Source organism: Scyliorhinus canicula, chromosome 21, assembly GCF_902713615.1.
Source record: "Scyliorhinus canicula chromosome 21, sScyCan1.1, whole genome shotgun sequence".
Lineage (NCBI taxonomy): Eukaryota > Metazoa > Chordata > Chondrichthyes > Carcharhiniformes > Scyliorhinidae > Scyliorhinus > Scyliorhinus canicula.
The window spans coordinates 34,990,833-35,018,505 of NC_052166.1; the positions used below are offsets into that span (position 1 = coordinate 34,990,833).

At 47.6% G+C, this 27,673-nt stretch overlaps 1 protein-coding gene across 5 annotated transcripts in view; it reads right to left on the bottom strand.

Annotated features, from left to right (window-relative positions):
- Positions 1–7,611: 7,611 nt before the first annotated feature.
- Positions 7,612–27,673, bottom strand: part of LOC119955597 (dual specificity testis-specific protein kinase 2-like) — a 129,051-nt gene continuing 108,989 nt past the window's right edge. For all 5 annotated transcript variants that reach the window (XM_038781967.1, XM_038781966.1, XM_038781965.1 and 2 more), the window contains 4 exons: positions 26,096–26,269; positions 18,518–18,601; positions 17,523–17,609; positions 7,612–12,694 (listed from right to left, as the gene is read on the bottom strand). In XM_038781967.1, the coding sequence (XP_038637895.1) occupies positions 12,593–12,694; positions 17,523–17,609; positions 18,518–18,601; positions 26,096–26,269 (447 nt within the window). In that variant the 3' untranslated portion in view covers positions 7,612–12,592. The remainder of the gene's footprint in view (positions 12,695–17,522; positions 17,610–18,517; positions 18,602–26,095; positions 26,270–27,673) is intronic.

A 27,673-nucleotide genomic window follows, 5' to 3' on the forward strand; every position in this document is an offset into this window, starting at 1 on the left:
TCAATGTTGTTCAAAAGTGAGTTTAATGCAACCTCCCAAGTGTACCCTCAATGGACAGTATCATCTTCAATCCTTATAAAACTACCTTCATGAACCCCCAAGTGCTAATTTTCATGTTTATGTGTATCAGATGTTTTGCAGTTTGCTGCCGTTTCCTCTGGGAAATTAATTTCCCACATTACCCTCACCCAAGCTCTTGTAACCATCGGAGAAGAGACACTTTCACCCGAACAGTGTTTAAATCCTGGTCTCATGATAATGCTGCACCCTGTACACATGGGCACCCAAATTCTCTTTTGCTTTTTGTAATGTTATGGCAGTTTTGAGTGTCATCATTTAATGCATATTTATATTTTTGAAATTTGGATCAGGCACACATTGAAACTGGAGCCATGATTTATCCTGCCTGACAGGCTTAACACCTGCCAATCGGTTTAAAATCAGGGCTCAGGTCACTCATCACTTTTCAACCTTCTAATGAGGTCTTTAAACAACCAGACCTGAAGTTCCTCAATTTTTAGATGTGATCAATTGTGATCAAATAGTGTTTGTCAGAGATTTTCCTCTTTTTCCACCATTAGATACGATGTGCATGTTTATTTAGGTCACAGAGAGTACTTGAGAGGGAGGGTGGCATTTTATGCCCCCTCAAGCAGGATTGGGCTGGGGGGGGGGGGGGGGGGGGATGGGGAAGTGAGCATGGAAAATCGGGTTCCAGGTTTGGAACGCTCGTCACTTATCTTCCACAGATGCTAATTTAACCCTTGGGTCCACTGAGGCCCTTAAGTGGCCAATTAACCAGTGGGGCCCACACCACATGGTGAAGCCTCCAGTTGAAGCTTGGCAGCTTCGATCCGGGTTGGGCAAGTGTCTCCCATTCATGCACACTGTGCTCAACAGAGACCCCACCCATGATACTGCAGGTGTAAAATTAGCTCAGAACTTCCCAACAATTGAGAGATGGGCATGGCCTCAAATCTTTAAGTTATAGAGTGTGAGGTGACTGCCTTAATGTAAAGTTGCATCCAGGATTTTAAAAATGCAATGGGCTGGATTCTCCGCCACCCGCTATTGGTAACGGAGTCTGATGCGGTGGAGAATCCAGTGTCATCAGAAAAATTAGATTGGCCCTGGTTAAGCAATGAAGTGCTTTCTGTGAGAAAAAGAGGAAGTGAGAGCACTTAACTGCCTTTGATGTGGTCCAAGAGCTGTCAATCATAGCTATATGTTTATAAAATTTCTGGTTAGTTTCACAGCTGGGTACTTTAGATTCTTTCAGGCATGAAGGAAAATGAAATTAAACAATTCAGACTGCTGGCTATATTGAAGCTGTCAATCATAGCCTAGTTAAAACCAATTTCAAATTGATGGGAATGAAACGTCTTCCAGATCAAAGATCTAAGGAGTTTTAAATCCAGCTAATGTTGTTTTAGTTTTCTTTGAATTTGCAGCTGCTGCTTTATCTGTCTGAACCAGCAGCCGAAGGGCAGATGTGAGATTTAAAGCAATTATTTTTTTTTTCACTGTCGCTGTCTGGACTGCTCTCTAGATTCCAGTCTGGGATCTCTGTAATGGGGGTGGTCTCTTGTGGGGGTCTTTTTGATTGGGGGGGGGGGGGGGGTTCTCTGGTGGAAGTCTCTGTTATTAAGGTATATTGGCCAAAGGCAGGTATATGCAGTTAGGTCACATATCAGCCATAATCGCATTGAATGGTGGGACAGGCTCAAGGGGTTGAATGGCCTATTCCTGTTCCTATGTTACAGCGAGGGGGGAACTTTCAAGCATAGAGGGGGGGAACAGGCGGGGGGGGGGGGGGGGGTCAATGTTAATGTATATAGTTATCTATATGACCTTCAATCAGCTGGTGGTGATAGAGATCCACCATGTGACATCGGGCAGTTGGTACTAAGTTGTACTAGGGGACAGTCGCATTAGAAGAAGCTCCAGGAGAATTCAATTTGTTGTTACTATTTGTATTATAGTTCGTTAGTTATCTTTCCACGTGTTCATTTTCTCAATAAACATCTTACTAGTCAAAGAACTAGTGCACCTTTACCATGGCCACAACACAGAACGTAACAAGAGGGTCGCTGCAGACTCGATGAACTGAATGGCCTCCTTCCACAGTGTAGGAATTCTAGGATCCCAAATCTTAATTGAGTATCGCATGGCATATTGCTATTTTGAAAATTGCAACGGTAATCTTGTTCACTTGAAGCTACCATGCTCTTCTGTACAAGTAGAGGGAATCTGCTGAAGCCGTTGTTGCTGATGCATTTTTAATTCCAGGTGCCTCTGACTGTTTTATCTGTCAAAAACTTCACGTGTATCAGAGTGATCTTCAGTTAGTTTGCAAACTAAAATGTCTACCATTGGATGGCCTGCAAATGGTTAACCACTTTGCACTGCCAAGCACATTGGAAACTTTAGTTCAACAGTTTTTTACAATATTAAGGAGGAAGTCTTTAGGGTACACTTCAAGATATGAATTTTTTATTTCCAATACTGCTAAATCAGTTACCCTGCTCTCCAAGTAGCTGAAAGTAATTGCTCAGCCTATACAGCAGATGGCTGTTCCTGGAATTTATATCAGAGCCCCTTTGGATGTTTCAGCACAGCAATTTCGTGGGTTGACTTTGCTGGTCCCTTTCCAGCTCTCTTTTAAAACAGTATGTGCTTGTAAATTATTGCACTTACTTTCTCTCTACCAAATTGCTTTTCATCCGGAGGGAATGTTTTCTCTCACTGGAAGCTCAAAGGTCCCGTGATTGCAGACTTGCAGGCTTACAGATATCACCTCCTTTACTATAAGGGAAGCAGGCGTACAGTCTTCGCTGGAGTTTGGTTGCTCTTAAATGTATTTTCACACTTTGACAGGTGAGCAGGATCCAAGTACAATGCTTGAGAGCTGGTAAAAGGCAGCCTCGGAGATGGGCTGGGATGTGGGAGACTTTGTAAAACAGTGGCAGGAGGCCTCGAGAGGGGAGCCCAATGCTGCCTTCGATATTCTCTGGGGCAGGAGGACCAGTGGCTCCAGCTGTAGCTGCTCTCCGACTTGAGGCCTGCACCTAATTAAACCAATTCAGGGCACTTCCCCATCCAGACAACACCTGCTGATATTTAACAGGCATTTGGAATGGTGGCCACCATGTAATCTTTATTAGTGTCACAAGTAGGCTTACATTAACACTGCAATGAAGTTACTGTGAAAATCCCCTCATCGCCACACTCCGGGGTCTGTTCGGGTACACTGAGGGAGAAATCAGAATGTCCAATTCACCAAACAGCACGTCTTTCAAAACTTGTGGGAGGCACCTGAAGGAAACTCATGCAGACACGGGGAGAACGTGCAGACTCCACACAGACAGTGGCCCAAGCCGGGAATCGAACCTGGGACTCTGGCACTGTGAAGCAACAATGCTAAACACTGTATAGGTGATAAGGTAAACTCTGGCACTTTCCGAAGACGGTTCCCAGTGAGAGGACCTACCTTTCATCACGGCGACTGGCCCCCATGGTTGCGTTGCTGCAGTTTCATCTTCTCCTGCTTTAATGTGTCAGCAGATTAATATCTGTATTCTGCCAACATTTATTGCTATAGTGCTTGCTAAACCATGCAGCTGGAAGGTGCCTGCCTCTCCCACCTCCACAATCATCCAGGCATGCCTGCCAGGCCAAGCAAGGCAAAAGACAAGAACCTACCTGACCGTCACGGGTGTCTCAACTTAGAGCTGACATCTTCTTTTCCATGACACTTCAGCAATGTCTACCTCCCATCAGTGATGCTGCCAATCTGCTGCCGCTCTGATTGTTCTGGAAGGCAGGCCGCTATCCTCAATTGGATGGTAGTCTTGGTGGCAGCCAAATCGAGGCCTCCACCAGTAAAATGGTATCCAGGGTCCCACTACCTACCTGGGTAGGAATGGGTTCCACCTTTTGGCGGCAAGACCATTTGCCTCTCGGAAACAATCCAACATTTGTTTCCAATCAGTTAGATTCCATGGTATTTGGTGAGATAAGTTTTAACTAGATCCTGCCAATTATGGTCTGGAATTCATCCCAACATGATGACTTGGATTGGGTATAATTTTTTTAAAATGTATTTATTGGTATGTTCCAGGTTTTACAGAGTAATAGCTCAAGTGTATCTGGTATTTACAAATAAAGTTGTTTCTTATTTACAGAGGTTTTTACATGTGCCACCCCCCCCCCCCCCCCCCCCCCTTCCCTTTCCTTCATTGGTAACTTAGTTTTCCTCTTGTGCTCACTTCTGCCCTGCTTCTTTCTGTTGCGGTTCTTAGTTGTTATCGTTACGGCGGGGGGGGGGGGGGGGGGGGGATGCTGTGCAAGGCCCCTCCTCTCCTCCCCTTTTCTCCATGGTTCGTTCTGAGTTCCCCTCGGGTTCCCTTCTCTCTCCTCCCCCATCTGCCTATTTCTCTTGTGTCTGTGTCCTCCTTCGTTTTTCTCCCTCCCTCTTCCTCCCCCTGTCCTAATCGCTATTGGCCTCAAACAGGTCTTGGAACAGGCTAATGAATGGCCACCATGCTTTGTGGAAGTTCTCGTCCAACCCTCGGATGATGAATTTGATCTTGCCCAGGTGGAGAAATTCCGAAAGGTCTGCAAGCCAGTCTGCAGCTGTGGGAGGTGCTGCTGATAGCCAGCCGAGCAGGATTCTCCAGTGTGCGATTAGGGAAGGGAAAGCCAGGGCGACTGCCTTCTTCTCCATATGTAGTTCTGGCTGATCCAATACCGCAAGGGTTACCACTCTTGGTCATGGCTCCAGCCTCACACCTACACCCTCGGACATCACCTCAAAGAAGGCTGTCCAGAACCCGAAGAGTCTGGGGCAGGCCCAGCACATGTCGGCGTGGATGGCCGGACCTCCCTGGCACCGTGCACATTTGTCTTCCACCTCCGGGAAGAACCTGCTCATTCAGGTTCTGGTCAGGTGAGCTCTGTGCACCACATTGAACTGCATGTTGCTTAGACTAGCGGAGGATCTGTTGTTGGCCCTCGGCAGTGCTTCGCTCCAGAGTCCCCAGCCCACTTTCATCCCCAATTCATCCTCCCATTTTCATCTGCCGTCGTCCATGGGAGTCTTGCTCCATCCAGCAACAATCCTTACATGTTCCCTCAGTCCCCCCCCCCCTTACTGTCCATGTTGATTACTTCCTCTAGTATTTTAACAGTAACTTCATTGCAGGGTTACTGTAAGCCTACTTGTGACACTAATAAAGATTATTATTAGTAGTAGAAGTGTCTCTCTCAGGCCCCTGGGGTTTCTTGCCATCTCCTTGAGGAGGTGTTTCATTTGGAGGTGCCTGTCCTGTCGGCATGTCCAGGTCCTCCATCAGTTGGTCCAAGTTCGCGAATCTGTATCCTATGTAAAAATCCCTGACCACTAGCGTCCCCCCGCCCTGTCTCCATTTTTTAAAGCTGCCATCAAGCAGGGCTGGCGGTAATCTGTAGTTGCTGCAGATGAGAGCCATCTCGGTTAAACAGGAATGCTGCCTATCTGGTTCCATGTTTTCAGTGTGGCTATCACCACCGGGCAGAATGTGTACTTTGTTGTGGGGGATGGGAGTGCTGCCGCGGCGAGGGCCCGGAGGGTCGTTACCTTGCAGGAGCACTCCTGCAGCCTCACCCATTCTGTGTTTGGTTCTCGTATCCATCCCCTCAACTTCTCGGCTGAGAATGGGTATCATTTAAACTTTCCAACAATTCAGTAAAAGAGATAATTGGGATCAAATTCCTTCGGAATGTTTAATGTGCCCACCCCAGAGGATGAGTTTCTTGCTATGGTAACAAATGTTGGTGACTTACACAAATACATAACAATTATCCCAAAAGAAAAAACATAGTCAGAAAGCTCACTTCCTCCCTAAGGGCCAAGGTCACAAGGCAAAAATCTATTGGTCAGCCCATTCTCTCTCGATCACCCATTTAAAAAATGATTTTAATTACCTTGTGAATGTTGTTCACTTGATTCTGATTTCTCAAATGTTCTTAAATGCTCATTTATTTTTAAACAATATTAAAACCGCCATCACCCCACCCCAACTTCATGTGATTAGTGTAATATAAAGGGAGAAAAAAGCCCACTTATGAGGTGATTTAGGATGGTTAGCTGAGGGAAAGAGAGGGAAAAAAACAAAGGGATTTATTGTTGAGCTTGTGCCAGTAAAGCCTCAGTCTATTTCAAAGCTAAAATGGCAAAGGAGTTTGGCCCACTCAACCAGGAGGACAGGTCACTTGGTGCACAATTTTTCTTCAGTCACAAGGAGGAGTTTGGAATTCAGATGGAGAAACAATTTTAATTATTGCTGTTACTCTGTATATTCTCACCGTTGAAAGTATAAAGCAGCTTAACTATTAATATTTAGTCTCATCTCATTGAAGTGTCATCAGCCCAGGCACTGAAGATTGGAGATGTACAAGCGAGGACCAATGTTCCCTCTAAGCCGCACAACCCAGAAGCTCCCTCAGACGGCTGCACACATTAATCTCTTTAAGTATGGCATCTGGGTCCACAAGATGTAAAGGATCTGCACACTTGAATGAATTGGCCACGCTGTACAAAAAATAATTAGGGGTATGTTGATGAGGACATATGAAAAAGAAAACGGGAGTGATTTAATGAGGAAAAAGAGAGTCCCGTTTATGACATGCTTAGCAGGGTGTTTCTCGGCGAAGCAGCGCCGAGAATTATCCCACTACCAAACAAGTCTCGGGGTTTTTTTCTGGCCTCGGCGAGGAATGCCTCGCTGAGTCTGCCCTGACCTTCATTTCCTGCACTGACGAGCTCCTGACGTGCAGGAGGAGATCAGGGCACCATTTTGCCGTCCTAATCTCTCAACCCCTCCATTGCCGCATCCGGACTCCTCCAATGCCCTAACTTACTTGTTTGGGGTCCTTGAGCCCCCTCACCCCATCTCCTAAGGGCAGGGCTTCCCCGGACAACCTGCCACCTGTGCACCGCCAGTCTGGCAGTGCAATGTCAGGGTTCCCGGATGGCAGTGCCAAGGTGCCAGACTGGCAGAGCCCAGGTGACAGAAGTGCCAGGATACCACCCTACCCAGAACCTGACCACCCTGGTGCCTCCGATGGCCTGGGAGACAACACTCACCCCCCGCCGTTACGTCTGGTCGTCTCCCAGGGGCGGGCATTCAATGCTGCTGATACCGTTCCTCCCCCCAGACCACACAATCATGTCAGCCATCAAAGTCCTTAAGCTCTGTTATCTTCCTTAAACCTCTTTACCTCTCTCTATTCCTTTAAGACTGCTTGAAGCTTTAACTTTTGACCAAGCACGTAGTCACCTGCCTTCGTACTGCCTTCTTTGAGTACCAATATTTGGCTGTCACAATCTTGTGAAGGGCCTTTGAATATTTCACTATATTAAAGGCGCTTTCATAAACGCAGAGGTTGCTGGTTAGAATGTGGGCAGCACTGATCACTTCCTGCATCACCACTGCTGCAGGAGATTATCAGCAGACTTGAAATTTGTAATGGTGGCAATTGCAAAGTTATTTTTAATATAAATCATGGTTGTCCTAAATACATCTCACATTCATCTCTTCAATCAAGAAGAAAATAAATCCAAAATCCAAATTTCTTTCATTGAACTTTTATTGTTTTAAAACTATTATACGTATCAATGGGTGAAGAACCCCTTGCCATCCTTGACTATAATGTAGATAATTGAATTTTTAAAAGATAATTGAGATGATAAAATAGTCAATTTTAACAAAATATGCATTATTAAATGATTTTAGTAATAAGTAGCAGCTAGCTCATGTTTTCAATCGCAAAAGGCAAAGGCAAGTCAAAAAGCAGCTTCTTGAGTACGTTCAGTTCAGCTCAATGGTTTTAAAACATTTAGCACCATCTAGAACCTGCAGGCACTGACCAACCCACTTGCTTTTTTCTGTAAGCACATCTACATAGATAGATATGAATATATACATTTCATCAGTCCACAATTGTACAGTACCTAATATATACAGCTATAAACAAGACTTAACAGAAACAGGCGAGGGTATACTCTGTGAACAAGGACCGTAAAACCACAGACTGATTTCTTGGTGTACATTATGAACAAGTGAGACAAGTTATTGCAATGCAATTCTACACAGCGCAGAAACCACTGCAATGCTGTTTCTTACTTGTTCTAACCAGTTTCAGGGCCAAATTTTAAAATCAGTTTCTGATAGGTCTTACGACCCTTAATGACTTCATGTGAAAAATAGCTCCCTAAATATTTTAAACTTGATTTTACACTTTCAATACCCATTAAAGGTATTTTTTGTAAAAATAAAATGGTCCCCATTGGTATTAAATTCCCCATCAAGGCAACTGGCATGAAACTTTTTCCCTAAACTTGGTTGCTGTTGAGTCAGTCGCATTGGGGAAATAACGGCAGCTCGTTGTTGAAAGGTGTTCTGACCTTCCCTAAATTCCTGGGGGGAAAGCAGCGCACGTCCGACTCAATTAGTTGCTCAGATCGCTCAATCCAAATGAAGAAATTACTTTAGAACATTAGTGGGCGGACAAGCCCTGCCTGGCACAACATAGTGATAGTCTGGGCGGGATTCTCCATCCGTCCACGGCAACGGGATTCTCCGCTCCCATTGCGACGAATGGGAGATTTGGCTGAGCATTGAATCCTTTGTCCTCGCTGGCAGCGACACACAATGGAGAATCCCGGCCAATGTATCTCCAATATTTTACACAACTGAGCAGTTGCTTTTTTTGAAAGTCCATAACTTAAGAAAAGCTCAAACGTGCACATTGGAGGACTTCACCTTAAGGTTGCTGGTCAAGTGCTCCTGTCGCAAAGAAAAATTGTTTAATTGCACTTGATACAGCCACTTAAATCAGAGAAGCTCCAAGCAACACAGCATAAACATAAATGAACCAATTTATACAAAAAATACTATAAATTAAGAGATATGCTGCATTTCTCTCCAGTTTCCATAAACCACACTACAAATACTGCAAATCTACATTATAATCATACAATATTAAATGCTACTTATCTATTTTATAGTTAGCATAAGAAACCTTTAAAACACTTAATTTGTATTTGTTCTATGGCAGATAGCAGAAGGGAAATAATTCAGTAATGAAAGTGTAAAATCACCTTCATGTCAGGTAAGGAACTGTACAGTAACTATTCTCTACCTCCAAAGGTTGGACTTGAACATGGTCCACCATAATAATGTTTATATCATTTCATCCGTTAATACAATAGCTGCACCTTTCTGAACCAGCAATGGCAGAGTTTTAAACCAACTGAGATGATGATGGTTGTATTCCACAGATTTGGAGACATCAAAAGTGGCACTCGGCATTCAAAATCTATTCATACACTGTGCAATGATTTCACCACTTTACTGAGCTATCTGGTAATGTGGTTTAAATATCCCAAATTGGAGTTTAAGAAAGCCAAGGGAGTATGTTTGGTCTTTAAACTCAGGTCTTATCTTTAGGGTATTTTCGCTCTGCTGTCAGTAATATAAAAATGTTACCATTGTGTTCAGTCCTATCTTTTCTCTTGAAAATGCTGACTTATGCCAGGTACAGTTGCACACATACCCTCAGTACCACAACTGGGTGTTTAACTGGGTGTTTGCTACCCCTACCACAAGCATCCAATCTCTCCAGCACCGACAAATAGTGGCAGCCGTAAGCACAACCTACAAGATGTACTGCAGGAACTCGGCAAGGTTCCTTAGGCGGCATCTACCAAACCTGCGACCACTACCATCTAGAAAGACAAGGGCAATAGATAACTGGGAACCTCACCACCTGGAGGTTTTCCTCCAAGTCACTCACCACCCCGACTTGGAAATATATCAGCGTTCCTTCACTGTCGTTGGGTCAAAATCCTGGAACTCCCTCCCCAAATAGCACTCTGGATATACCTACACCCCAGAGACTGCAGCAGTTCAAGAAGCCAACTCACCACTACCTTCTGAAGGGTAACTAGGAATGGGCAATAAATGCTGGTCTAACCAGCGACAATCACATCCCATAAATATTTTTTTAAAAATGTAATCAGAGGTAACTGTTTGCAGGCTATTTTCACAATGAACGGCATCATAACTGAGCCTCGTCCTTTCTGGCCATGATCTACAAGCAGGGGTGGGGGGGCTGGCTGCTCTTTTCCCCCCAAACATGAGGTGATAGTTGTTAAAGCCATTTGTACCATTATCCTGAATGAGATTAGCTAATATAGCCATGATCAACAACCAAGCCTACAGCCTTGTTTCTCCATTATATCAACACAGATTTCAGTTTGCAGTGCCATTTAATTGGTACCGTGGCCAATATTTGTCCTAAAACTAACAGCCACTGGGGCAACTTTCCATTCTGAGGTCTGACACCAGGAATATTTTCTGAGGTTAGAGTTGGTCACAGATGCCAGCAGGCTCATGTTCCTCTCCAGAATCTAAACACACTCTCCTCGCAAAATCAAGCCTCTTGGGTCCAGCGATGGTAACTCAGTGTCACTCTATTAGTTTCACTCTCCCCCTTTTGTGTAACCTTTTCACATGAGCGCTAATGGCTCCCCACTGTGTTCCTGGCAGGTATACCTAAACATATTCCAGCCCTCCCGTGTTCGCCATGCTGGCCATTTGAAAATTGCTATCTGTTGCTCTCCATACCCTTAACAGGCTTTCCCAGAAGCTTAACAAACTAACAATAGGAGGTGTGAACATTGTGAGCTCTACCATCCCAGGCTTCCTTTGAAAGTATAGGCATGTCGCTCAGGAACCAGTGGCCTCTTTCGTGTATCTGCATGCACCCGAAGTTGCTCCCATTAACAGTTGAAAATTCAAACCATTATCCCTGTGGGATTAGTTTTGACGCTGTGTGAAAACTGGCCACTGTGTTTCCTACATTATAACGGTGACCAGATTTCAAAAATGCTTAATTGGCTGTAAAGCGCGTTGAGACATCCTGAAGTTTGTGAAAGGCCCACTATAATTTCAAGTTCTTAATAACTGAACCATCAAGGGAACTCCTACATCCAACTCCCCAATAGAACTCTGAATAACCAGTGTTTCTTTTTCGGATAATGTGTAATTAATTCATCACTGGTGCAGATACGAATTACTTTTAATTATTTTTCAGTCAGAATAGTACTTACAGTACTTGATAAAGTGAGTACCACAAGTATTGCTGAGTTAAAACACAATCTTTTCACATAATTAGTTTGAAAAACACATTTATCAGAGGATAATTAATTGCTACTATCCTTGCTGGAGTGTTACCCAATAAAGGAGGATGTCAGCTTGATACACCGGGGAGCATTTCTTTCATTAAATTCACGATAGGTTGAATCACAATGAACCTGTCTTTTTTTTAAAAAGATTTAGCAATTCTTGGCTCAGGAATGTTGTCTGCTTCTGTTTGCTTTTGAAGTTTCATAGGGACACCATGCTGCCTTCTTCAGCGCACACAATACAGTAAATACGAGGCATTCTTTGTTAAGGCAGACGAGTGTCACTGAAGGATAAATAAAACATTAGGTTTCAAAGTCGAATCCACAAGGATTTGGCTATTCTGGGGCCAATCCACTAGAATTGGCTTTACTGAGCCTTGGTCTGAATTTCCAGTCAACTGACGGATGTATCTCTTTAGAATGCAGACCTATTCCCTCAATATCTTTCTCCTGTACAATGACTGTCTGTGGGTGAGGCACTTCTGTGGACAAAAACTGACCTCGATGTCTGAGGGTGGCAGTTGGGTGGAGCCAAGATCAGTTCACAAAACATTACTGTCAACCCGTGGAGGTGAATTTCTTTGGGACACAAATGTAAATTCAGGAAACATTGCTCCTACAACGTGTAATGTGCAATCTTGCTTCTTTCTCTGATGCATGCTTTATGGTATTCAGCATCAGCAACTTACACAAAATCTGTTTAGCATAATGCGCTCAAAACACAGACTGAGAAACACTGCAGAGAAAGTTCACTCATGAAACAGTTAGGCAGTGAACTGATTCGTGTTGCATCGATAGCTTTAGCTTCACAGAAGTTGCTTGTCCTACGAAAGGGGTTTTCAGGACGTACATAACAGTCCATCAAGTATGATGGATTAAATAAAAACACTTTTCTGCCTGACAACCCAGAATACAGATTTGTAATGGCAGTTTTTCAACAAATGCCTCGCATTAATACCTGCTCTGTTTATTGAAGGTGGGATAATTTGAACTTTGGGTAACAATGCAAAATAAAGCGATATCAAATCAGCCACCCAGACATCGTTCCCAAATTAAATTTCCATCAATGGACAAAAAGATCGAAAGAGATAACAGGTGGCTAAATCCATATTGCCCATTTGACTGCATAACTCAAAGTCCAAATTGCGCTCCTCCCCATGATTAACAAATTGACGTAGTTAGATGGTTGACTGGGTCCTTTCGCTCCCTTGAGTGAATCAGCTTTTTCGAACACACGCTCAGCTCCCACAGGTCACAGATCCTTTTTCCCTCTTTTCTCTCTCTCTCAATAGGCTACATGACGATAACAGTAATTGCTGTCACCCACGTCAGGTTTTGTGGCAGAATCAAACACTGATAAATTCACACAGCGATCTGATTGTCCTTATTTGGCTCCAAGCTTTCAGCTACCTCCTCAAGTTGGTCCAGTAATTCAGTGAAGGATGGCCTTTTAAAGGCATCGATCTGTGGGGGAAAAGCAGATGACATATTTCCTGTTTGGGGGCATCTGAAATGATTTACAATTTTAAAGAAAAAGTACTGGCATGGTGTAGAGCTAAAATGCGGCTGTACAGGCAGTTTAATAACATCAAATTATGGCTGCCTTGCATGAATGTTCTTGCATTTAAAAAAAATTCTGTCATTTAGAATTACTTATTTCCCACGTAGTGAAGCTTCAACATATCAAAGATAGATAACTTACTCTGGGTGTTGATAGTAAAGTTCAGACTCCATATCACGTGTAAATAAAAATAGTACAATTGGGAATATCAAAGGGACAAAATAATCTTTCACTTATAAAACACATGCTGTGATCTTGATCCATTTGTTAACCAGCCATTTTGTCATTGCCAAAACAGTTCCAGCAGTTGACCATTTAGCTTGACCTCTGCTTTTCCACTAGTAGTCCTGCCAATCTTCATGCCTTTTGTCCTCTTTACATTAATTAATTTTCATGCCATACGCTTTCACCATTTAATTCGTTATATCCAGTAGTATCTGTACAGCTTCTGCTGTGCTGATCACTGGGGACTATTCATTTCTGAATCTCACTTAAGTTCACCAATTGACTTCCTACTTTGACACCTTCCAGGGCTTCTTTTGATCATAACTTCTTCATTGATGTCAAACATCATTGGTCATCATGAACAACCTTTTTCTCACCCTGCACTCATATTCCACCAGGTTCAGCTCCACTACTGTCCTAATTCTAGCAGTCAGTCCGCGTATAGAGCTACACTCATTCTTTTATCTCTCCAGTCAACTCTGATGTTCTCCAGCATTGTTAACACAGGGTACCTAGTCAAAGGTGTGTTCCTAACCAACAAAGGAGGTCTAAATCTCTAATTGATTCTCTGATCCTGAGGCTAAGTATTGATGCAGTCGTAAATACCATTGCGTTTCTCGACAGCGTCAACATGCCCTCAGGAGCACATATTCTGACCCCAACAGGTGGCCAGCACGGCACTGGAGCGACCCATGCCGCTCCAGCTGCCTGATCCCTGGTGTCAGATGAGTGCCACAGGTCTGCGCATGTGCAGTGGGACCGATGTCAATGCGCGCATGCGCAGTGGCTCCCTTCTCCGCACCGGCCGCGCGCAACATGACATAGGGTTACAGGGGCCAGCGCGGAACAAAAGAGGCCCCCAGCCCGAGAGGCCAGCCCGCCGATTGGTAGGCCCTGAACGCGGGCCAGGCCGCAGCGGAGGCCCCCCTGGGGTCGGATCCCCCTCTCCCCCCACCAGGCCGCCTCTGAATGCATCACGTCCAGGTCCCGCCAGGTAAGAGCAGGTGTGAATGGCGCCGGCAGGACTCGGGTTTTTTTGCGTGGCCACTCGGCCCATCCCAGGCCGGGAATTGCCGGGGGGGGGGGGGGGCCATAGAGCTGTCCCCCACTGGCGCCGCGCCGATGCCAATGGCGCCGTTTCTCCAGAGAATCGGCAGACCGGTGTCATGGCGGCGATTCACGCCGGCCCCGGTGATTCTCCCGCCCGGCCCTGGGGCGAGAGAATCCCGCCCTCTTATGTTTAAAACCAAAATTGATTACAGCTGACATATGGTTTGCTTTGTCTTCCAATCTATTTATGTACCTGGGAAGCCTGTTCTCAGGCGATGCTTACTGCCACAAAGAAATTGTAGCTAGAGTAACAATTGCAGGCAAACAATGCATTCTCTGAACATATAGAATTGCTTAGTATAGGAATGAGTAGCAAGCTTAAGGTAGCGGTTGATAAGGTACTGCACATAAAGCTATTTAATAAGATAAGAGCCTATGGTGTTGAGCGTAATGTAACAGCATGGCTAGAGGATTGGCTAACTGATAGAAGATGGAGGGGCCAGAGTCCCGTGGGGGTGTCTCTGTTGGGAGTGTCTCTGATGGGGGTCTGATGTTTGGGTCTCTAATGGGTGGGGTCTGTTGCGGGTCTCTGTTGGGGGGGTCTCTGTTGGGAGTGTGTTTGATGGGGGTCTGATCGGGGGTCTCTGTTGGGGGTTTGAAGGGGGTCTGTTGGAGGGGGTGTCTGTTGGATGGGGTCTCTGTTGGGGAGTCTCTGTTGGGCTCTCTGTTGGGGGTGTCTCTGTTGGGGGTGTCTCTGTTGGGGGTGTCTCTGTTGGGGGTTTGGAGAGGGTCTGTTGGGGGGGGTGTCTGTTGGATGGGGTCTCTGTTGGGGAGTCTCTGTTGGGCTCTCTGTTGGGGGTGTCTGTTGGGGGTGTCTCTGTTGGGGGTGTCTCTGTTGGGGGTTTGGAAAGGGTCTGTTGGGGGGGTGTCTGTTGGATGGGGTCTCTGTTGGGGAGTCTCTGTTGGGCTCTCTGTTGGGGGTGTCTGTTGGGGGTGTCTCTGTTGGGGGTTTGGAGAGGGTCTGTTGGGGGGGTCTCTGTTGGGGGTTTGGAGGGGGTCTGTTGGAGGTTTGGAGGGGATCTGTTGGGGGGTCTCTGTTGGGGGCTTGGACGGGGTCTGTTGGGGGCATCTCTATTAGGGGTTTGGAGCGGGTCTGTTGGGTGCGTCTCTTTTGGGGGTCTCTGTTGGAGATTTGGAGAAGTCTGTGGGGGGTCTCTGTTGGGGTGGTCTCTGTTAGGGGTTTGGAGAGGGTCTGTTGGGGGGTCTCTGTTGGGGGCTTGGACGGGGTCTGTTGGGGGTCTCTGTTGGGGTCTTGGACGGGGTCTGTGGGGGGGTCTCTGTTGGGGTGGTCTCTGTTAGGGGTTTGGAGAGGGTCTGTTGGGGGGTCTCTGTTGGGGGCTTGGACGGGGTCTGTTGGGGGGGTCTCTGTTAGGGGTTAGGAGGTGGTTTGTCGGAGGTGTCTCTGTTGGGGGTTTGGAGGGGGTCTGTTGGGGGGCATCTCTTTTGGGGGTCTCTGTTGGGGGTTTGGAGGGGTCTCTGTTGGGGGTTTGGAGGGATCTCTGTTAGGGGTTTGGAGGGGGTCTGTTTGGGGGGGGTCTCTGTTGGGGGTGTCACTGATGGTGGGTCTCTGTTCAATTCTGAAAGAATGTCTCACCTGAAACATTTATCTATCTTTCTGTTTCGGATATCAGTTAACTTGCCAAGGATATTATTTTGTGCATCAAAACTATAATTTCTCCCTGGAAGAACATTCAATTGAGAAAGAGCGGTGGACAGAAATCTCCCAAGAAATGACTCAAGTGTCACCTTGGGTGAGACAAACAGTGCAAACCACGTTGGCCATTCTGTCGCGGTTCCCATCGAAATTTTCCCAGGTTTAGTGAATCGTTTTGGAGTCGGGATGAAACCCACCAGTAAAGTGATGCGTGGGACCCGAAGAAGCCGGCAAACCCTGCTTCATAAAGGTTGGGTGTCCTTGTCCCGATCTCAACCTGAGAGTGCAGCACCTCCTCCACTCCAGGTTGTTGGCATCGGGACATCGGGATCTTCCCTTCAAGTCCCATCTCCTGTTAGCTGGCATCAAATCACTGGCACCAGTGGCCGCTCCCCCAGATGAGCAACAACCCACGAAGGGGTTGCTAAGTGCCCCCTTCATGGCCGCTCCCCTTTCATGGCCGCTCCCCTTTCAGGCCCTGCGAGGGACAGTGCCTGGTGATGGAGACCAATAGCGATTCCCGCCAGCCTCAGCCATGCCGGCAAAGGAGGATAATTCCGGGAGCCGGGAGATTCCGTCTTCTAACAGTCTGAGCATGAAGCACATTACATCTGGTTCTGTGGGCCAAGAGCACTGCGCTCCGTTAGGGGCCCGTCGTGAACCCCGTTTAGGGGCTCTCCCACTATTCTTCTGGGCGGGGAATCGCCTCCAGTGCTTTGGGCTTTTTCCGAGATTTAGTGAGGTTTTACTGTAATCGTGTCTTCTTGTCTGACTGCACCTTAATGTCGCTTTGCTTCTCCTGTAACAGATTTGGTGATATTCTTTAGCTTCTAACAACTCATTAAGAACTATTTTCAAAGAGATCAGTGTAAGCAAATGGGGCTGGATTCTCCGATTTTGAGGCTATGTCCCCAGGCTGGCGTGGGAACGGTGGCATTTTACGACAGAAAATGTGACATAAAACAGCCACCAACTCCCCGTTTTTCTGGGGCTAGCAGCCGAGCAGTGTAAGGCACCTGGCTCTAGCTGTCGATACGGCCCGGAGAATTGCCGGGTCCGTGGGCGCGCATGCGCACGGCGGCGGCCTGCAGCGGCCACGCTGTGCAGCATGGCGCCGGCCACTCGCGGACCAGGCCTGGAAAATAGTGCCCCCTCTTTGACCGGCTCGCGTGCCCCACACCAACCCCACCCCCCCTCACCCACAGGCAATGTCCTGAGGCCGTCGGTATACCGCGCAGCTTACTCGGAGGCGGAGCATCACAGAAGTGTCGTCGCCCCCGATTTGGTCGAGAATGGGGATTCTCCGGCCGAACGCATTTCGGCGTCGGCGAACGGAGAATCCCTCCCATGGTGTTCAGGACACAGACTATTCTGTGCCCAGCACTCTTTGCAGCCTCTCTGTCATCTGACCTCTGAAGTCACCCTTCAGTATCAGCATGGCCTCATTAAAATATCCATTAACCCACTACCCTACAAACAGTTTATTGATTGTGCCCACATATGGTCATGAGGTGGAAATTTTCCAGCCCTTCCCATCAGCAGGATCTTCTGGTCCCGCTGATGGCAACCCCGCAATCGCGCCCTCGTGTTCCCGGGAGTGGAGGGTGTGGGGCATGCAACGCCCCTTCGACATGGTGGGATTGGAGAATCCCATTGCTGGCCAATGGCAGGTCGCCTCTGCTTGCTAAAAGAAAAATGCCTTTGGGGTGGGGATGCAACGTTAAGCCATAAATACTCCATACCTTACAGCAGTTAACAGTTAACTCCAGGACACGTTTTGGACAGCCATTTACCATTTCCTTGAATGCTTCAGCATTGAGTCCATAATCCTAGAAAATGTTTTAAGAAAATCTATTTAAGAATAATGTTCAGCTTTTCTATCTGCCAAGTTAAACTACATCAGGATTCTCAGCCGGTGGGATTTTCTGTAGCGCCAGCAGCACTTATATGCCCACGGGTTTCCCGGCGGCGTGGGGTGTTCACAATGGGAAACTCCATTGGTAGGTGGCGGGAATGGAGAATCCCGCTGCCGGTGAGGCAGGTATTTTTACTAGGCAATAGTTTAAAATTGCTTCTTTGGCATCAGTCAGCATTTTGACAAGTAGATGCTTAGTTGGTTACTGTGCAGGGCTAGAGAGGTTGTTCAGCAGAAATTAGACTTGGTTTCCACAGAATCCCTACAGTGCAGAAGGAGGCCGCTCAGCCCATCTATACTACGTGGGCACTCTGAAAGAGCACCCTACCCCATCCCACCGCCTTATCCCCATAACCATAACTAACCTGCACACCTGGTTTATATTATGATATTTAAACATTCAATTTCATTCCCACCTACTTCGTTCAATGTGGAAATGAAAAAAAATTAAAGCCAGGATTCTCCGATGCGAGTCTGCCCTGTTACCGTTGCCAGCGAGGACGGCGAACGTGATGCTCAGCCAAATCTCCCATTCACTACAAAGGGACCGGAGAATCCCATTGCCATGAACGGATGGAGAATCTTTTAAATCTTTTCCTGCCGACCTCCACAATTCACTCAAGGGGATGATCACATTCGGGCTTCCACCATGTTAAACAAAAAAGTTCAACCATTCAACAGTTCCAATGATACAAAACTCAAGTTTAGGATCAAAGTCCATCCATTCCCACCAAAAATGACTCCATCATCGACTTAAAAGTACTATTTTACTGCTATTCTGGTGTTCAGGTGTGGACTGTTCATCAGTCAAGTTATAGGTACCTGTGTTCGGGGAAGAAATTCAGGATCAGCAGTGACTCTGCCAAGTATTTCACACAATACTATTCCAAAGGAGAAAACATCAACCTGAAAGATATATAACAGTTAAGAACAACTGTCAGACAAGTGCCCAATACAATGCCAGACATCAACATACCTTCAAAAACTTGTGGATAAATCAGGCCATGGTATTTATCACAGTCGATAATGCACTTTCACATGATAGATCACTCAAAACTCTGGGTTTACAAAATAAAAGTTAAACGTGACTCACAGTTTTTACATTCGTGCTGTCTCCAGTTTTATTGGTCTGTGTGGTTGAGTATATCCCCCTTTCAAATTATGTAATCCTTTGGTTCGTGCTAAGAGCTCCAATTATGTTATCCCAAATGGTGCATTTTAGTACTCGTGTAAGAATTACATAATTATAAAGAAATATAAATGGAACGTGCAGAGTTGCAGTTTCTCAAAGCAATGTGAACTGAGTGTAGTTTGCACCAATAGCCCATATCAACGCTATGGGTGAGATTTTCTGGGCCTGGTCGCTCTCAGGATCATCCAGTCTTGCCAAAGGTCAATGGACCTTTGGGTGGGCTCGCCTAATTCCCGCAGTAGCTCCCACCATGGAGGGCTGGAACATCCCGGCTTACATCTGGCAATAGCTGCGACCTTGAAGAAATCAAGTTCTAAGTCCTCCTGCTCTATCTGCACTTTGGCTAGGGCCTCTGTCTTTCTAAGTTTGAAGTAATTAGTAACCTCTTTGTGATTCACAGTGGGGGAGGTCATTTTCAGTTGTGAATCGGACAGAGGCAAATTACGTCTGAGACATTGGATAGGATTTTCCGTCTAACCCGCCTCATGTTTCGCAGCGACGGAGGCAACCCGCCAATGGCCGGCGACGGGATCTTCTGGTCCCGCTGTTGTCAACGGGGCGTCCCGTTGAATGCGCCCCTCATCACTGGAGGGACTGGAAGATCCCATCAGTGTGAATGGCTGAAAGATTCCCGCCATTAGATTGCTTTAAATCAGAATTGCACTAAAATCTGAGGGACCATGAGCATGAGTAGGCCATTCAGCTTCTCTATCCTGCTCTTCCATTAAAATAAACTGAATCTTGGCTAATCTGTACCTCAATATTCACTTTCACTCGCTATCCCTTAATACCTTACATCTGGCAATAGCTGCGACCTTGAAGGGATCAAGTTGAAGGGGCAGCAGGGTAGCATGGGGCAGCAGGGTAGCATGGTGGTTAGCATAAATGCTTCACAGCTCCAGGGTCCCAGGTTCGATTCCCGGCTGGGTCACTGTCTGTGTGGAGTCTGCACGTCCTCCCCCTGTGTGCGTGGGTTTCCTCCGGGTGCTCCGGTTTCCTCCCACAGTCCAAAGATGTGCGGGTTAGGTGGATTGGCTATGCTAAATTGCCCGTTGTGTCCTAAAAAGTAAGGTTAAGGGAGGGGGTTGTTGGGTTACGGGTATAGGGTGGATACGTGGGTTTGAGTAGGGTGATCATTGCTCGGGACAACATCGAGGGCCGAAGGGCCTGTTCTGTGCTGTACTGTTCTATCTATCTATATCTACATGTGGGTAGAGCACCAGCATCAAAGGAGGGCTCCAGTTAATGATCCAATTATTCAAAACAAAGCACCTGAATTGTGCTGTACAAAACTCTGGTGCAGCCGCATTTGGATTATTGCATGCAGTTCTGGTCGCCACATTATAGGAAGGATGTGGAAGCAGCTAGCACAAGGGGATATAGCTTTAAATTGAGGGGATCAAGTTGAAGGGGCAGCAGGGTAGCATGGGGCAGCAGGGTAGCATGGTGGTTAGCATAAATGCTTCACAGCTCCAGGGTCCCAGGTTCGATTCCCGGCTGGGTCACTGTCTGTGTGGAGTCTGCACGTCCTCCCACTGTGTGCGTGGGTTTCCTCCGGGTGCTCCGGTTTCCTCCCACAGTCCAAAGATGTGCGGGTTAGGTGGATTGGCCATGCTAAATTCTGCATCCCTTAAAGAGTCAATATATTTTTCTGGGCGTCAGTATCTAATCCTAATGCATTATTCCAGATAAAATCACTTTCTTCATTTTGTATTCCAAACCCTTCATGCAGAATTTTTCCTGAATTGCACTAAGTGTGGCAGCAGGCGTGAAAAACTATTGGCGAGATTCTCCTGCCCCCAGCCATGTTTCTCGGCGGCGCATCGCTAACTGGCAGTGGGATTCTATATTCCCGCCACTTTGCAATGGGGTTTCCCATTGTAACGACCTCATGCCACCCGCAAAATCCACTGGTGGGGATACGCTGCCAGTGGGAAAAATCAATCGAAATGACCGGAGCATTCTGACCTATGTTATTCCCGCTGACCGCTACGGCGTGTTTTTGCACCATTTTGTCCGCTTCCTGGTGCATCCCGCGTCATTAATAATGGCTGCACGGGAAACACGCAGGATTGCTAGTGGTTGTGCTTGGCGTTGTCCGCCACACTGTGACCTCAGCACTTCCTCGCTCCAGGAGCCATATTTAAAGTGCAGTACAGCACAGCCTACTTCACATAGAGACCAGGACTGCTCCAGGTGACAGATGGTCCCAAAAGCCAGGAACAGAGCAGCCCCCATAAGTAATGACACATTACGGGAGCTCTTTTGGACATCGTTGAGGCCCGCCACAATGTCCTTGACCCCGCAGTGCCTGCACGAGATCCATGAGAGGCAGTGGCAGTGGTGGGCAGTGCCAGTGGAGCACAGAGAATGTCAGCTAGCCAGTGCAGGAATAGAATTACCTCATCCATTGTGTCAGGGTAAGTCAGCCACCTCATATACCCATTGCACATCCACAGGGATCTCACAGCTCAGGGGACAACACCAATAACTCACACATACCCTCACATTTCCAACAGGCTCATATCCTCGGAACGTGCATCCTCATTCTCTCCATGGCTCCGTTCAGCACACAAATATTCCACACATGCTTATTATCTGCCATGTCATGTGTCCTGCTCACACTCTCTCCATCTGTTTGCATGCTGGAGAAGTTGGCTCACAATATGAGTCCCACACCAGGGGGGGAGTGGCCGACATGAGGCCCCTCAGACACTTTGAGGAAAGTGCCATCGCGCTGGCTGGTGAGAACATGGAGCAAGCCCATGGCAATGGTGAGGTTGGCAGTGAACACTCACATGAGGAGTCTGCACCAGATCATTCCTGTCTCAAGGCAATTGTTTCTGACTCTGTTGGCATTCACTAATTATCTATACTTTGGTTCATGAGGAACTGTGCCAAGTGACCAACACTCTCTGCCGGTCAGTCCTCCAGCCAAAAGGACGCCTCCTCTCTTCAGGAGCTTGAAGTAAGCAGCCTGGGAGACCCATCACAATGCCTTACCCACACCCACCCTCCACCAGCACAGAGATGGACACCTCAGTGGGACCTAGGGGAGGCAGTGGCATTGTGTTATTATCTCTGGACCGTAATCCATGCTCCCGCCTTGGTAGATGGTGAAATTTGCATTCAATAAAAAAACCTGGAATTAAAAGTCTAAATGGTGATCATGAAACCATTGTCGATTGTCGTAAAGGCCCACCTGGTTCACTAATGTTGTTTAGGGAAGAAAATCTGTCGTCCTTACCTGGTCTGGCCTGCATGTGACTCCAGATCCACAGCAATGTGTTGACTCTTAAGTGCGCTAAGGGATGGGCAACAAATGCCGGCTCAGCCAACAACGCCCACATCCCATGGACAGACAAAAAAATAGCAGGCTCAGGTTCACTATCCAGCAGTCACTGCACAGACACAGGTCCACAGCAGGAGGAGATACAGGTAGCCGAGCCCCCTGGCATTCGGCAGACTTCTGGGGAAGAGGCAACTGTCAGGTCTGAGTCAGATGACGGGCCTCTCATTTCTGCCTTCCAACTCGTGGAGGATCAACACCTTTGAACGCGACACCTTCGTCGGGCACACTCATCTCACTGTCCCGAGCATTTTCAATGCTGTCTGCTGGGGTTCTCTTTAAGTAGTCCATCTGAGCTGACCAGTGCCTCCACCCACCCACTGATTGCGCTCCCAAGAAGCATCTGTGCCCGGCCAAAATGAGGCTCTGCTCACTTTCAATTTGCAAAATGATAATTTTTGGTGACATCCTTTCCCCTGCCCAGTCATCTTTGCCAAGTGGAATCTCCCGACCTGGCATTAAATTCCATATCCCCACTATTTTTTTTAACATATATATATTTTTTTAAATTTAGATTATCCAATTATTTTTTCCAATTAAGGGGCAATTTAGTGTGGCCAATTCATCTACTCTGCACATTTTGGGTTGTGGGGGCGAAACCCACGCAGACACGGGGAAAATGTGCAAACTCCACACGGACAGTGACCCAGAGCCGCGATTGAATCTGGGGCCTCAGCGCCGTGAGGCAGCTGTGCTAACCACGAGACCACCGTGCTGCCCTCATATCCCCACTATTACCCTCCGGCCCAAACCCTTCTTCTTTAGTAATGTACAGGTGAATGTGCAGGTTCCCTACCTTTGTGAATATAGCAAACCCCTCCCCTATTGACCTCCCAGATCTCCTCCTTCCCGGGGTGAGCATTTGCCGTGACCCCAACAGCCCCTTTGCTGCTGCTTCTATTGGTACCTTTGCACCCTCACCTTCCCAGCTCCCTCTGCTCCTTCTCACACTCACCATCCCACTGGCCAGGCCAACATGGAGTTCACTCACTGGGAGGCTCACATTGACTCCACTGAGCCTTCCCTTGCATGTTCACCTGGATATTTTAACCTCCGCTTACACATGCTCCCTTACAGCTTTCTTCCCCCTTTACATGTTTCCCCCTTGCATAAACCTTCCTACCTACACATTTTCCCTTACAGTTTCCTTTCCCCTTAATCCTTCCTCCCATTACACCTTCGCACCCGCCTCCCAACTTCACCCCCAATACCTTCAAACCACCCCCCCATCCCAACTTCATCGTACCAATATCTTTGGCCTTCCTAACTCAGGCCCCCCTCCCCAGCTCCTCTCAACACTATTGGCAAAGTCATTGAAGATGCTGCAAGTCCATGGTGATGTCCCTGAAATTCTGAAGCAGGTCTGAGGCACAGTGAAGTCGAAGTTGCTATGTGGAGACAGCCCACCTACCGGGAACTGCTTTGCAGCAGAACCATGTGCATGAGAACCCACCCACCATTCGATGCACGCGTTCCTCCAGGCTCCGGTAGCTATAGGCCTCCAGCATCTTCTTCTCGAATGTCCGCTATCAGGGCAAGACCCTAAAGTTGCAGCTTCTGGACTGGCATGTTTTCATGCTGGCTTAATCAGAAATGGGTGTGGTGGGACGATTCCGGAGGGATTTCCGTTGTATTCCGTTAGCAGGATGCAAATTGGTTTCGTGTCGGCCTCCAGCAAGATTTGCAATCCGCCATGGCGGACACCATTGGATGATCCTGTTGTGAGGGAGGAGGGGGGGGAGGGGAGGGGAGGGGAGGGGAGGGGGGAGGGGAGGGGGGAGGGGGGAGGGGAGGGGGGAGGGGGGAGGGGGGGGAGGGGGGAGGGGGGGAGGGGGAGGGGGGGAGGGGAGGGGGGAGGGGGAGGGGGGGAGGGGAGGGGGGAGGGGGAGGGGGAGGGGAGGCGGAGGGAGGGGGGGAGGGGGGAGGGGGGAGGGGGAGGGGGGGAGGAGGGGGGAGGGGGAGGGGGGAGGAGGGGGGAGGGGGAGGAGGGGCGGGGGGGAGGAGGGGGCGGGGGAGGGGGAGGGGAGGGAAGGGGAGGGGGGGAGGAGGGGAGGGGGGGAGGAGGGGAGGGGGGAGGAGGGGAGGGGGAGGAGGGGAGGGGAGGGGGGGATGGGGGGAGGGGGGAGGAGGAGGAAGGGGAGGAGGAGGGGGAGAGGGGGGGAGGGGGAGGGGGGAGGGGGAGGGGGGAGGGGGAGGGGGGAGGAGGGGGGAGGGGGGAGGGGGGAGGAGGGGGGAGGGAGGGGGGAGGAGGGGGGAGGGAGGGGGAGGAGGGGGGAGGGGGAGGGGAGGGGGGAGGGGAGGGGGAGGGGGGATGGGGGGGTTGTTGGGTTACGGGTATAGGGTGGATACGTGGGTTTGAGTAGGGTGATCATGGCTCGGCACAACATTGAGGGCCGAAGGGCCTGTTCTGTGCTGTACTGTTCTATGTTCTATGTTCTAACTATCAACGAGTTTCAAATAAAATTATTAACTGTTTACAACAGTGTGGACTGGAAAACGCAAGAATACATGAAACAGTGCACTAAGAGTCAAACACAGGTCAAATCAAATCCCCTAATGGGGAAAAAAATCTGTGGCAGCACTGATAATATCTTCTTAATTAAATCTTTCAGTGAAACAATGGAGTATGCTCTGTATTAAATATATAATGAGATTTTACTCACTAGAAATGATTAGTCACAAACATTGGCCATAATAAAGAGAAGCTATGAAAGGAGTGGCCCATAATGTTCCAACCTTATTGAATGTAGACCCAGGTACTTATTGAATAAGGAATTAATCATTAATGATTTAAGTGTTTCTTCATTGGTTTAGGATATATTCAGTAGGCCCTTTACAGGGACTCCAAAGTTAATAGCAGCTCTATCATTAGCCCATGGAAATTGGCATCTTATGGCACTGATAGGACCCCAAAGCATGATGTGAGCCTCACTGGGGACGCTGCCATTTATTGCTGATTCCTACTTGCCCTTGATTAGGTAGTAGAGTTTTCTTCTTCAATCACGGCAATCCATGGGGTGAAAGTGCTCCCACCATACAGCTGGCAAGGGCAATTCCAGGATTTTGACCCAGCGATGCCCCAGTCAAAATGGTAAGCAACTTGAAAGTAACGGGGGTCTTCGAGGTGGTGGAGGTTGCAGGTTTGGGAGGTGCTGCAGAGGAAGTCTTGTCAAGATGCGGCAGTGCATTCGCTAGATAGTACACATTGCAGCCATAGAATGTTAGTGTGGAGGAACTTGATCATTAAGGTGGTGGATGGATTCACAATCAGGGGTGTCCTATTTTTGTCCTGTTTTTCGATATGAAAAATACACCTTGCTGCGGAGCAGGAATGATCTCCCTGACTACACAGTCATCATTATCAACCCTCACACAATCATTCACCTCCCAGGACTGACCCAACATTCATCATCTTCAATGCACAAGCTATCTGTGGAAGTGTGATAGGCATTAGCAGCTTGTTAATGGAGCCTGGTTTCCAGGCCAGGTTTAGGCCTCCCCAGTTAGTGCACTGATAAGTATCTGCCCAAAATTCAACAAAGCTTAATCTCCAACCCAATCAGTCCCGGATGGTTTGAAGATAAACCATTGATTGAACCAAACAAGTAAGGACATAAACTGGAAGGTAGAGAATAATATTGCATGTGAGAGACAAATCTCTCAGCACATTTAAACTCATCCAAAGAGATGAGAGAGCATGATTTCATGTTATGTTTGTACTTCCATCCTTTTTTATGCTTTGTTTTGCCTTTTTTTTTAAAGCTACACATTCAAGTTAGTTATAGTATGAAAAAGGTGAGCAAGAGGAATTCTGCCGTATTCCAGATTTATAACGGTGGGAATATTGGTCACACTTTACCTTTCTGTCATAAGGTTCACCACGCAGCATTTCCGGTGCCATCCAGAAAGCTGACCCGACCAAGGACAGCTTCCGCTCCAGATCCTTCGTCGGCAGCTCAATGACTTCTCGTGCCAGCCCAAAGTCTGTCACTAAGGCCTCTCTCCCACGTGACGTTATCCTGATCAAGCAGTTCTAATGTAAAATAACATAGGTGTAAAATACAAGAGCATAATAATAATAATAATAACAATCTTTATTGTCACAAGTCGGCTTCATTAACTCTTCAATGAAGTTACTGCCGGGCACACTGGTACACAGAGGGAGAATTCAGAATGTCCACGTTACCGAACAGCACGTCTTTCGGAACTTGTGGGAGGAAACCGGAGCACCCGGAGGAAACCCACGCAGACACAGGAGAACGTGCAGACTCCGCACAGTCTGTGACCCAAGCCGGGAATTGAATCTGGGACCCTGGTGCTGTGAAGCCATAGTGCTAACCACTGTTAAATTAGTAATATCAATATTCGAGAATTGTTATAAATTAATTAAAAAATACTTTTTTAAAAAACACTTTTTAAAACATTTGCCAACAGATCACCTTTATGCAAAGTTCTGCAGATGAAGGTCTCACTATTCAATCATTTTACAGTCATGTTGGAACTAATTTTAAACACCATAATGAAATAAACAAATGGTAACCTTGCTCATGCATCAGCTAAGGATCTCTTGAGCCACACAGATATACACTCAGGAAATCTTGTTAACAAAGCACAAGTGTTTCACCACAGTGTTGAAGAAAATGTTAAAAGCTTCTTGAAGAAAGCCAGGATTGCACACTTCAGGACCAAGCAATGTTTGTCTTGGGTTTGTATTGAGTTTGTATGAAGCTGTTTGACTCCAGGCATGCCAGGTTACAGCTGCCCCCTGTGGTGATATAACCACTGTAGTGATGTGTACTTGCAGTAGGGGGATGTATGCCTGTACCTGTAATACAGGTTCCTCCGGTAAGACCCTGCCGGCTCATCTGACTCGATCGCCTGCTACTCGCCTCCGTTACGCTCGACCAGTCGCGTCCTCGCAACCTGGCACCCTCTTCCACATCGGTGCTGGTCAACGGCCACATGACCTCCTGCCTCATCGACTCCGAGAGCACCGAGAGCTTCGTCCGCCCGGACACGGTAAGGCGCTATTCCCTTGCGGTCCATCCCACCAACCGGCAGATCTCTCTCGCCTCCGGGTCCCACTCTGTCCCGATCCGGGGTTTCTGCCTGGTTAAACTTACTGTACAGGGCGTGGAATTCGACCGTTTCCGTCTGTACATTCTCCCCAACCTCTGCACGTCACTCTTACTAGGCCTGGATTTCCAGTGCAATCTCCAGAGCCTCACCCTCACATTCGGTGGACCCCTACCTCCCCCCACCGTTTGCGGCCTCGCGACCCTCAAGATCGAGCCTCCCTCACTCTTTGCCAATCTGACCGCAGACTGCAAGCCCGTCGCCACCAGGAGCGGACGGTACAGCACCCAGGACAAGGCCTTCATTAGGTCCGAAGTCCAGCGGCTGCTTCGGGAGGGTATCATCGAGGCCAGCAACAGCA